The 13,147-nt window shown below is 41.8% G+C and overlaps 1 protein-coding gene across 1 annotated transcript in view; it reads left to right on the forward strand.

The window, feature by feature from the left end:
• Nucleotides 1-1,035: 1,035 nt before the first annotated feature.
• septin9a (septin 9a) overlaps nucleotides 1,036-13,147 on the forward strand; it is a 48,550-nt gene continuing 36,438 nt past the window's right edge. The window contains exons 1-2 of the mRNA XM_079565381.1: nucleotides 1,036-1,072; nucleotides 12,405-12,467. Coding sequence (XP_079421507.1) covers nucleotides 1,051-1,072; nucleotides 12,405-12,467 — 85 coding nt within the window. The 5' untranslated portion in view covers nucleotides 1,036-1,050. The remainder of the gene's footprint in view (nucleotides 1,073-12,404; nucleotides 12,468-13,147) is intronic.

A 13,147-nucleotide genomic window follows, 5' to 3' on the forward strand; every position in this document is an offset into this window, starting at 1 on the left:
AAATAAATACCTTTTTGTTGGGATTTTCTGTAGCAGTGTTAAATATTCAAAAATAAATTGGTCTATTCATCCTTTCATGTTACACAATCTGCACAAACTACCCCGCTTGACAAAGGACACACAGCTCTGCCTCCACAAGAGGCCGCTGTTGCTCACAATTTGCGTCTTATATAGAAAGATAAAAAGAGACATGACACGAGGAGACTCAAGTTATGCACATGCCCGGATGTGGGGAGATATGAACTTTTAACATCTTAACCATCACATCCTAGACTCTAGAGCACCTATGGTTTATGTCACACCGAGCACCTACACTCCATGTAGCCTGCAGCCTCAGCAGTGCTAAACTTACTCTAGTAATTAGATTTTTTCCCCTTTCGATTCAATTTACTTGACAGCACAGAATAAAATGGAAAAACATTAAGACTGCATGTACAAGGGAAAGCAAATGTTGTCATATCAGCTGTAATAGTAACAACAGTAGAAGGCTTCTTCAGCCTTGGCAGAAAATAAAACAGTTTATTCTTTAACCAAATTAAAATAAATACCTACAGCACAACACATCTCATGTGTGGCTAAGTGAATATTTAATTGTAATAATGCCATAGGCCGAGCGAGGTTGGAACGAGTCGCATCTTGAAGTAGTAGAACAAGGGTTGGGTAAGATTACTTTTTGGAAAACCTCCGTCTCTAAAATAAACAGAAGATTTCAAGTCTGCTCCAGACCTCCCCCGGAGATAAGTCCGTCCGTGCCTTTATGGCGCGGGAGTGCACGTGTGGAAAGCTACAGTAAAACACCGTAAACCACTCCCGCTGCTGGACTGGGCGTGCGTCAGGAGGCAGGTGTGATTGTATCCATTGTCAAGAGTCGCTCTCCCAAAGGTTGCTCGCGGCGGGAGCACGGGGAGCGTGAGCGAGGCTGTACCTGAACAGCCAAATCACACAGGAGTGAACAACGAGGAGGGGGCTACTTGGGAGAGTTACAGATGCAAACGTGACCCCCCAAAAAAGAACAATATCGACACTGCCAAAGCGGGAACATCTGTAATCATGAAGAAGTCGTCCTATCCAGGTGAGTGCTTAATCATTTCAAGTTTTTTCCCCCCAACTTTATGATTTAAACCTTACACTCTACTTAAAGCAAAGTCTTTTTACCTAGAGGCGTGAACGTGGTTAATAATGTGATGAGAGATTTAAACATGGTGCAACTGTTTTAAATACCAACATGCTTGATGTTCGTGCGTAAAAAGCGCAGAAATGGTGCAGCCCTGAGCCTCCTGCTGCGTCTGTTGCTCAAATGCAGGCTTTGAGGAGACCAGGGTTTCTATGATTTAACAATGATGACGCTGATGATGATGATGATGATGATGATGATGATGATGATGATGATGATGATGATGATGATGATGATGATCTGTCTTGTTCCACTCAAAGCACATTGACAGCCACCATTGCTTTCCTTGTGACAGTGAAGGGCTTGGTTTAACACCTTGATCACTCCTGCACGCTCATTGGCTCACACAAGAGTTAGGGCCAATGCAATGAATAAAAAAAAGTGTGTCAGTAAAGTTGAATTTTGTGTGCAGATAACACTGAGTCCAGAGAAGAGAAATGGAGACTAGAGTTAGTACATTGGACTAATGTATGCAGTCCAAGTGGGTGACAAATTGGTGAAGCTATAGGTAACCGTGTGGGGAAAGAAAGAAAAACATAATTTACAATGAGAAAGGCCTTCAATTGGGCCAAACCAGTGGAGCCAGCATACTAAACTGACTGTGATGGTAATGAGTGTTTTAATGGACATGATAACAGTGAATTATTCCCTATGTCTGTGTTTCACCACAGCTTATCACCTATCGGCAGACCATTATGACCGATCATTACTCAAGCCCCATCCCTGTCGCTCTCCTATCTTCCCGGGCGCACCTCTGTCTCTGCATCTGCTTGTCTCTAGGTCAAGCTCACACTGCAGGCCTGTGCCGTGGTGGAATGCCGGCTTTCTTTGGTTTGTCTTTCCAGAGCCTTTTGTGCGTTGGAGCGTCCGACGTCTTTCCATCGGAGCTAGGTGCATGTTGGGTCATGCCGCCTCGCCTCCTCAAACTCCCTATGTGTGTGTGCGACATGTGCCGAGCTGTCACATTCTTTATCATGCTCCAATATGCCATGTTTGGAGATTTTTGTCTTTGCTTTTCGCTTTACTCAATCACATTTCTTTGCTCAACTCAGTCCCTCGTCCTACACTTGCAAAAACAGGGGGGGTGGGGTGGGGGGGGCATGAACTCTATCATACATAAACAATGTAGCTGATTGTTGTGTAGTTTGGTTTGTTGTTGTTTTGCTTTCAGTGTTTGTGTGTTGCCAATAATCCCCGTCTTGACTGAGTGAGGGTGAGATTTAGAGGGGTGACTTTGAGAAGAGTGGGTCAGCATAAGTGTGTGTGTGTGTTGGGAGGGGGGGGGGGGGTCGGGGGGGGTGTTTTGTCCACAAACACATGAGTTTAGTGTGTTCCTCTGAGCTGCTGGTGGTCTGAGAGTGTCTGCATTCACTCACTCTGTCCGTCCTGAACCAGAGCCCATCCCTGCCTTGCACACCACTCCCTCTAAGTCATCCGGATCAATGAATAACCGGAGTATGACTAACTGCCTGCTTTCCACACATACACACACATAGTCAGTGCCAGAAACATTATTTTTCAAGTACACTCCTGCAGGTATGCACTTTTATGTCAAAAACACACCTATTCCCAAGACTTGTACCTGGATGACAAATGCCTCGCACTTACAGCTTTTAGCTTGTTTATACGGGGGAGAGTCAGAGGAGGCTTTGATTCGGTGCCTTAAGCTATTGTTATATGGCAACTTAAAAGTCGAGCTGTAAACGGCGTTGAGGCATATTTGCCCTGTCATCTCAGTAAAGCATGCCGAGGATGGTCTAACCAGTAATTTGGACTCTGTGAAGTCTGTGAATAATAGACTAATAAGGTATTAGAACACATGGACACGCATGTGTTGCACTTCAGCAGGGTATGATCTAAAAGTACTTTCAGATTGGGAAAGCAGAAGGCTGTGCGCATCACTTACCGTGTTCAAAAAGGATAGATGTCGACCATTGTTGTGTTTTAGTGGCTTATCTGCTTGATATGAAAAACATGAAAAATCTATGATGCATTTTTCATGTATATTCCTCTATGTTCAGTGAGTGCTAAACGAGCCACAGCGGGTCAGTAAAGGACCAAAGGAATAGATGTACTTTCTCTATTGTTACATGTAATAATGACATTGCAAGTTGTTAACAACACATTTCTGTATTGAATAGTCTCTGTTTCAAGTTAAGCTTTTGGTACTTTTGATTCTTACTTATCAATAATCGGGAAGTTATATGCCTTATTAGTGCTCCCTCCACAGCATATCCTCTGCCTCTGAGTGTGGGACTGAAACTGTTAGTATGACAAGATTAAGCGATTCAAATATATACCTGGTAATAATCCTTTGCAAATGGATTGATTACAGTGTATTAGCTTATAACAAGTAGCCTGCACTACAATCATATTTGGTGTGCACCAGCCTAAAGCCTGTTTTTAAACAATTTTATGACACCCAAATTATTGGCTGCTTGTGCTCTTATGACGTACTGATTCATAGCTTTAATGATGAACTCTGAATATTTGTTTGCTTAAGTCTGCTAAGTGCTTCCATCCTGACAGCAAGTGACTTTTAGGGGCCATCTTTCAACTTCAGCCTTCACCATTTCTCAAAACATGGCACAAAGCACTAAAATGCGTAGTAAAGCGTAACTTGAGAGGCTTATTTCTGCAGACAGGTTATAAATCCTGGAGCTGTGGTTGTCTCTGATACTTATACCCACTTATGTCTGTGTAACATGGCCACAACATGAGGAACAATAGACTTTTCTGTTGACACCGCATCACTCACTGTCCCATCACTGTGGAAATCCCCTAAGAGCACGGGACCTGCAGTGTCGTCCTCCACGCGGAGCCCGTTCTGAAGTGTCCACTCCACTCCATGTGTTTATCTGCAGCCAAGTATGCGGTTCAGTGATGCTAGCTGAGTGCAGCGTCTAGTTCTACTGCTGGGGCTGTCAGCCGATACAAGTGCGCCCCTCCGCTGAAAGCCCCGGGCCAGAGGAGAGCCTGTAAAAAGATAATGGCAGGCTGTGAGAGATTCTGATGTGAAACACGGATATTAGTGAGAAGGTGTGCATGCACGGGCACACACTCACGCAGAACAGAAAAGAAAAAAACTTCAAAAAGATGAATTTGTGGTGCAATTCTTTGGGGTAAGCCTGGTCAATCATCTCATGTCTGTAGAGGGTTTGTCAGATAAAACATAAGCCCATAAGCCCAGTCCTGTGATGACATACACAGTGGCTGTAGATTTTCACAAAAATGGATGTCCTCACCCAAGAAACATTGTGGTCAATCATACTGCAGTCTTGGATGTTATGTAAGGGGTTTGCATGTTCTCCATGTGTCTGGGTGGGTTTCTCCACTTTCCACCTTCAACCTAAAGCATGCACAATAGGATAACCCTCCAACATGGTGATGATTCTGACCGCGAGTCGAGCTCAAAATCTGGAGATGGTTCCCCCGGGTGCTGCACACTGAAGATTGGGTGAAATGCTGAGGACAAATTTCCCTTAAGGGTGAATTGATTTGTTACTAGCATATTTTCCGGGCTATAAGTCGCTCTGGAGTATAAGTTGCACCAGCCTTGGCAACTACCTGGGCATGGAGGCGTAACTGCACCATTGACAAGCCTCTCGTTCGAAGTGAACTCGTTCCTCTAGCTGTGGCCATCTAGCTTTTAGCCCGAGAGTAACCTCCGCTTGTGGCTAGTACCTCACAAGTTTCTCGCTTACTCTTAACTTTCTTTCTGTTGCTCGATTACCGTTTTTTTTTTTTTAATCTTCAGTGATACAGGAGTAGCAGATACTGGTACACAAGCCTTGAGCGAAAACAACAAACATTGTGGGATTATACATTTTCATATAAGTCTCACCTGAGTATAAGTCACACCCCAAGCCAAACTATAAAAAAAAAAGTGTGACTTATTGTCCGGAAAATACGGTTGTGTAAACAGCAAAACATTCTGTACAGTCACTGATCAAACATTAAATCCTTAAAAACACTTTCCAATGGATGAATCTGCGCCAGTTTACGTGGAATACAATTTTAGAAACGCGCAATCATTAGTGTCATTTTGAATATACTGTATCTTACAAAATGCAATGTCCTCATGAACCACTAATGCAAACCTTTGTGCAACTAATGGAGGGGCTCTCAACTTTGAAATATTACTCTTTTTATTTAAAAAATCTGAAGTGACAGTAAACAACCTCCGGGCAGTGACGTCTCTGTAGTGCAGTGCTTTTGTGTGCGAGCCCATCTGTCAAAGCGAAATGAGAGGACACAGTGACATCATTATGGGCTCATATCTTTGATGGAAAATTGCTAATTGCATACATGCTTTTAATCTTTCACGCTTTGAGATTTTACCAACTTCTCTGTCTGCAGTTGTCTTTGTCCTGACACGAGAGGAGCCTTTCACAGCAAGTAGCAATTATTTCAAGGGTTACACTGAGTCATGTATTCAGAAATCCTATTGGAGTGGAGATAACACATGCCAAATGACGGTGATTATGCTAGGTGTATGAGGGTAATTCTGGGAATCACCTTTATGTCATCTATAACTGGATCTACAAAAGTCTATGTACGTGCTTATTATAAATGTTCATTAGCTGAGTCATAAATGCGGGGCTCGAATCAATCTTATTCCATTTCCAGTTTCGTATTAGTTTTTATAAGTGACATTTAATAGCCTTGCAAAAATATCTTATCCAAACAAACATGTAATTCATAATAACATTATTCTCTTGATTTACTGCTCACCTGAGTCTAGTCCTGTCATGCTTAATGACTTTGCAAACGGTGATATAACCAGTGTTGCAACAACAGTGGATACTGACTTACTTTTCCGAAATGGCAAGATGACATTTATCTTTACCTTTATATAAAGTAACAAGATAAAAATGATTCTTAGTAGAAAAGTTGGTACATGTATCTGCTGTAGTAAGTATGTAAAGAAGTAAGGAAGTACGTTATTTGTTATTATACAATTGTGCAACCAAATTATGTAGATCAAATGTTGGGTTAGTACAACACACAAGCAGATCTTTATTGTTTTAAAACACATCACCCTAATTTAAATTGACTTATACATCTTTGTGGAAAATCTCATCACTTTTTACATATGCTGCTCAAAATTAGAGGGAAAGAAAATGTCCGTTTGTCTGAAAAGTCAGCACACTTTTATTTTGAGATATGCCTGTCTTTGAGCACCAAGAGGAAGGCCAAACCCAGTGCGCCACACCAGGCCTGTTGTATCATTTGGCTGCCAGTATGTCTTTGCGAATGCATGTGGAGCAGTGACTATATCCCAGTAAAGTACCTTTTGACTGATTTGTGGCAGGAAAAGTAGGAAGCGCTGTCGCCTTTTGGTTCACTTGGCTCCAAACGTGTTATTCCTGAGGGAGGAGCGGAGTTCAGGGTCACCATCAGCGTCTCTGTGTGCACGACTGGGTTTGTGTCCATTAAGAGCCCGTGCAAGTCAAAGACCTTATCTAGGTTGTAAAAACAAGCTTGAAAAATGACTCTTGAGTTTTTTTCTCTCACTCATCTTCTTTCTCTCCACCCATCCATCCATCCACAGCTCTTTCATGGCAGACTTGTGAAATGCTGTATAGCCTTAACATGTGTAATGAGGGACCTAACCACACAGGAACAGATGGGGGCATCCCGGAAGAGAATCAAGACAGATGTTTACAATAATCCCAAGGTATTTTATCTCAACATGGCGAGACTGAACTAAAGATAAGCTATTTTACTGTATAGCCGTGACATCCTTCCAAATTGACTAGGGTGACCAGACCACCCATCTGTCTTTTGGTTGTACTGCACAGCATTTAGACCATAGCCCACCCCAAGTGATCAAATAATGTCAAACTTTTTCAATGCTGCCAAGTCAACTGTATACATAAAAAGGGAGATTAACATAATGTCTTGCCCTTGAATAAAATTGGATTGTCCTGACTTTGTGGATTGGATTCATTTATGATCTTTTATTTACCTGGTCTGGATCTGCTCAAAAGACACGATTTCCTCCTTTGCTTCCCCCTTGTGGCTACATTTTCTACGGCTGGGGTCACTCACATAACGGACAGAATCCTGTGCAGCAGCAGCAGCGCAACCTTTAAAATAGTTTATGTCCTCCCAGGAGATCTCCATTACTTACTCTACATGTCTGACTATATTTGAACCACTGAAACCAATCTGGAAATTGTACACAACAATTAAAACTAGGCCGTTAAACCTCTTAAACCCCATTTTCTCCAGTTCAGCATTACCCAAAACTAAAAGCTTCTCGTCTGCAGAGCTCTGTAGGTTAGTGTAATGTCTCATTTGAAAGACTGATAAAACTGATCAAAACTTTTTTTTGGTCACATTGGTGCTGCGCTTATGTTTTTGTTACATTTTTTGTTTGCGTTTTTGTTTACACCCTGTCGGCCAGTACAATGCCTCATTGAAAAGCTAGGACCTTGTAGTTTCTGAAAGTACGTGTAGAATCTGTGTGCTCGGGCTGTCACGATAAAGATTAAATGGACTTATCGCTCAAGGAAAAACAGATAAACGATACATAATGTTCATTGAAACAGGGTCAATGCACAGAACCATTAGTCTTTACAAGAGGAGATGGTTTGTACCAGATTTAGCTAAGCAGCTATTTTCCATCCGCAGTCCCTGGACAGGTGCATTTATTAGCATTTAACCCCCTATTCTTTCTTTGTAAACCTTAGATTTTTAACTGAAGCAAATCGAGTTTCATAATATTTCATGTTTATTGCAGCTTGCGTGATATTTTTAGGATATGATGATGCACTTTTAGAACAAAGGTTTACTGTCATTTTTTGCCTGAGAGTTGAGAGTATCGTTAGTCAATAATATTGTTTATCGCGATGCTTTCCTGCTTCAATATATCGAACTTCAAATTTGTTATCGTGACAGGCCTAAGTAAAACACATCTTACAGGTGGTGGATGGCACGGTAGCGCAGCGGTTAGCGCCTCCGCTTCACAGCTAGAAGGTCCCAGGTTCAATTCCCACCAGGACGGGGCCCTTCTGTGTGGAGCTTGCATGTTCTCCCCGTGTCTGCATAGGTTTCCCCTACCACCAAAAACATGTGCAATAGGTGAATAGGTGAATCCTGTGCAATAGGTTAATCCTCCAGCCAGGTGACTCTGACCACCAGCCTGGCTCCACATCATAGAGACGGGTCCCCGGGCGCGGCACTGCCGTCGACCACTGCTCCTTACGGGTTGCCCCAGCGGCATCGAATGATGGGTTAAATGCAGAGGACAAATTTCCCTAGTATACAAACAAGTGCAGGTTTAGTGTTTGTGACTTTTCTTGTTTACTTGATCAAGTTGGCAGCATAGTAAGTTAATTGAATAATCATCATCATGGGCTTAATCGAAAAAACGAATTACGAAAAACATATTTTTTATGCCATTGAGAAAGGAAAGATTCTGTATGTCGAATGAACTTGCTCATACTTTTCATTGGGAAAAATGTATTATACAGTATGTGGTTAACAACAGATAATCGATATATATGTTTGATCAAGTCACACATTAATTGATCAAAGAAACTGAACAGATCTGGAGATTTTGGGGCAAATGAAATGCCGTGACCCGAGCTGTACCTCATGACCCTCACAATGTAAACCCTGCCTTCAAATGTCGTAACAAGAACACACACGCATATCAGCTGCCTTTATTACAGCCCCATATTTAAAACTCATAAGTCATATGGGGCGCGGGGAAATGAGAGAAGAAAAAAAGAGGGAAACCAAACATCCTGCACTTCCACCTCCTTTTACAAACACAGGTCCTCAGGTAGTAGTGTCTTTGAAGCAGACGGCGCATGCATCATCGCGTAAGCTTTCCAAATCACCGCCTGTGTGCACGCTCTTGTGCTAAGTGTGCTGAAGTGCTCTCGCCCTCTCCTCGTGTTTACCCGCCTCATTCATCTGAGACCAATAAGTAATCAGTGGTGGGTCCAGGCGTAGCATTGCACTTGACCCACACAGACCATTTGGGGCTTTCTTCATGGGACAATTCAGCTACAATGACAACACCTGCTTTTTAGCTTCTCATTGTAGCCTCAATGATAGGAAACCTGTTGCCTTTACATTGTTTTTTCTTTATCAAAAAACAAACACTGGTACACTCAAGTCGCAGCAACTCACCAGTGTGACTTGTGGTATAGTGGCACAGTATTTTTGATATTGCTCTTTATATAATGGGCACTACATAGGGAATGCAAGTGGTGTCACTGTATGTCAACACCAATGCCAAATGAGTGGCAAGTCTGCATCACTTGGAAACTTTCTCACAAAACATAAAACTGAACAAGAAAAGACAGCTCCTGACTCCCTCTAGTGGATTACAGTCATATGACATTTCTATTCCCTTTTACCTAAAGCACTTATTAAGACTCTTAAGTACTGCTAAAATATTGAGGTTGATAGGTCAAGCTTTTGTCAAGACCACACAAGTGACTGCAAATACTTAATCTTTGACCTAATGTAAAAAACACAGCTACACAAACAGAGAAAGAGCCCAGGAAAGTGCTGCAAATGGCATCAATCAGTCAAGGCCTATAGCTCATACATTGGCAGCCATGCATTTCCTCCAGTCTCTAAGTTTTTGTATAGACACTGAGGCCCTTCTTTTCTGCCACGGTTGCTGTGACCTTAGCTGGTACACAGCACTGTCATAAGGCAAATATGACCTGAGGATTACAAAGAGCGCTCGGAGGGAAACGGGATCACGGCGCTGGGAGAAGGGTTTCAAAACCTGTTCAAGCAGTGATAGGTGTGTTTTGGGGCCAAACAAGACCGAGCAGGTGAGGCAAGCTCACTCAAACACACTGTGTGGTTTGTAAGTGTCACTTCAGTAATGATAAGTGACTACTGAAAGACTTTACTCGAGTAGAAGTAACGGGGTGTTGAGTAAAATAAAAAGGTATAGATGGTTTACTTGCAAATCCCTCAAGTAGTACAAGGCAACAAGGGTGTGTGTGCTGCAGCAACTAACATTATTACTGCTGCAACTTTTGCTTTTAACTCCTAATTTCACCATAAACAATTGCTACAAATAGTGTTACTTTGACTCATACTTGCTTGTAATTTTTTCCCTCCTATTCCATATACTGTAAGCTTCAGGGGTGTGTGTTTGCAGGACATTTTTGCTGGGACTTCTTCCAATCTCAATGCAAGCCGAGCGGATTTTATCACATATTTGCTCAAAAGGGACCCAAGTTTAATTTTAGCACCGGTCACCGTTTGACTTCTGTTTCAACTCACATCAAATCTTTTACCGCTAAACTGTCTTACATGTCTGCACTATGATTCAGGACGTTTGAGGAGATTATACTCCTTCAAATGCACATTGTATACAGTGAAAGTGTGTCAAGTTGTTTCTACCGTGAGGTGATTAAATAAGCACAGACATGTTTTTTTGGCCACCATTCTTGAATGACTAAACTGGCTCCTGTTTACGCTGCCACTTTTCCATGAAGACCTGAATCACACATAGATATGAGTTGCATAAGAGGCTGTTGCTTCATCCCGTGTAGACTATGTCAAAGGATTGTGAAACTAATGTTAGTGTGGCTTCTTTTGCTTTTACTTCCATTATCACTGCTTCAACTCCAGATATACAGCGGGAGGATAATGTATGTGAACGCTTTGGAATTTCTCACATTTCTGCCTAAATTGGTCATAAAATGTGGTCTGATCTTCATCGAAATAATACGAATGAATAAACAGTGCCCCTCCTGGATCCCGCCACCTTAACGTGGTGGAGGGGTTTGAGCACCTGAATGATCCTGGGAGCTCTGTTGTCGGGGGCTTCGTGCCCCTGGTAGGGTCTCCCAGGGCAAACAAGTCCAAGGTGAAAAGAAAATGGATGGATGGATGGATGGATGGATGGATGGACGGACGGACGGATGGATGGATGGATGGATGGATGGATGGATGGATGGATGGATGGATGGATGGATGGACGGACGGACGGACGGACGGATGGATGGATGGATGGATGGATGGATGGATGGATGGATGGATGGATGGATGGATGGATGGACGGACGGACGGACGGATGGATGGATGGATAATACCACCCAAACAATTACATGTTATCATATTTTTAATTGCCATAACATGTAAACATTCACTGGACAGGGAAGAAACTTGTGGGAATAGAGTTTTGATGTTGATGTACAGTTCCAATTTTTCCTCCACACACACATTATGTGTTCCTCCCAAACTATTCAACTTCTGTTTGTGAAAGAGCACTGGAATGCTCCACAGCACTACTGGCAAAATATTATGTGGACTGATTAACCCAAAGTTGAACAGTTTGGGGCGGATGAAGATCAATTTAGGCAGAAATGTGAGAAATTCCAAATGTAAATCAATTACGAATCAACAATTTTATTTTGTTTCATGTTTTTATAGGTTGCGTTAATGTTATAGAATTATATTTTCTTTTTTGATAGTGATTGGATTCACAAACCTGGCCTATCATTATGGCAGAAAAGTCCTTTATTTTTTAATGTTATCACTACTTTAGGAGAAAAATACTAGGCCGTGGTTCATATGTGCTGGAAGAGATGACTTTGAACTTTGTGACTGTTTTTGTTTCATGTGAATCGGCGAAGGAATCACAGAGAAATTAACAATAAAATAAAACTGGAGATCTGCATTGTGACACTATAGTAACCACCATGGATTTTTCAGCTGCTCCACTGCAATTAGCTCTTTAGAATGTTGTGATCATGTTGACCGCAATCTATTGGGGAATAATATCTATGGTTTTAACATGCGAAGAACAGAAGTCATAGGTTTGTGTAAAAAACAAAAAAGCTGATGTTAATGTATCAAGCGAACCGAGATGTAAAAAGAGGATGCTGAAAAAGGATTACACAGCAAATGTGTGGTTTGTCTTTGAAAGGTGGAGGTTTGTTGTGGTCGTGTCTCCACATAAATGGGGAACAGTGTATTGTAAATGACCTCTACACGATTTCAAACATTTCCTACTAGAGGCTTTTGTTTGCATGTGAGTAATCTGAAAAGGAATCTGACAGCACAGTCTTGTTATGGCTTTGTAACGCCACATAGTTTGATTGTGCCTACACAAACATTTATGTGTTATCCTTATCATTGATTTATCTCCTTTGTCACTGTGTGTGTGTGTTTGTATTGTTTTAACTCTGTAACTGTGAAGTTGAGTTGTTTTAACATTTCCATTTTCCTCTAATTGCAGTCCGGTCCTCAAGTGCCCGGACAAGAAGAACAGAGAAGGACACGTCAAACGTCACTAGTCCAGGTAAGAATAAAATGTCCTACTTGACTAAAGTTTGCAAGTGTCAGCTCTACACAAAATACAACCTGCTCACTCCTACTGCAGCTCAATAGATGTCCAGACAAGTGAAGTGTCTGGGCCGTAGCAAAGAGGGCTTCCAATAGTTACACTTTGAGAACAAGAACCTTAAAATATAAATGTTTGAATGGTGTCCAAGACTTGGGGCATCCATGCAATGAACTGAAAAGCAAACTCCTTCTTTATTATCAGCTCTGCACAAGGAAATAGGAACCATTGTACACAGTCTGGCACTCCCTGTCAGTGAGTGTGTCATGCTTGTGCAACAATTCACATGGACGTGACAATAGACAACTTATAATAATAATAATGTTAATTCAAATGGGCTCTGACACCTAGAGAAACTCTCCAATACACTGATGTGTTGTTGATTTGAGGCAGAGAACAGCTCATTTCTATGCGTGTTTAAAGTACTACAGATTACAGCATGAGGAGAGAATAGTCCTAACAATAAAAATTCTAGACGTTAAATCCCTTCGCCAGCAGCCTCCAGTCTCAAGTATCCATATTTGCTGAAACAGGTTTCACTATAACAAATACCAAGAAAAGCATATTGTAAGGTAAGTGAATAAAAAGGTAGATAATATTTGAAAGTTGTTCTTTGATAATATGATTATTTACTAATG

The sequence above is a fragment of the Gobius niger genome, assembly GCF_951799975.1.
Source record: "Gobius niger genome assembly, chromosome: 10".
NCBI lineage: Eukaryota > Metazoa > Chordata > Actinopteri > Gobiiformes > Gobiidae > Gobius > Gobius niger.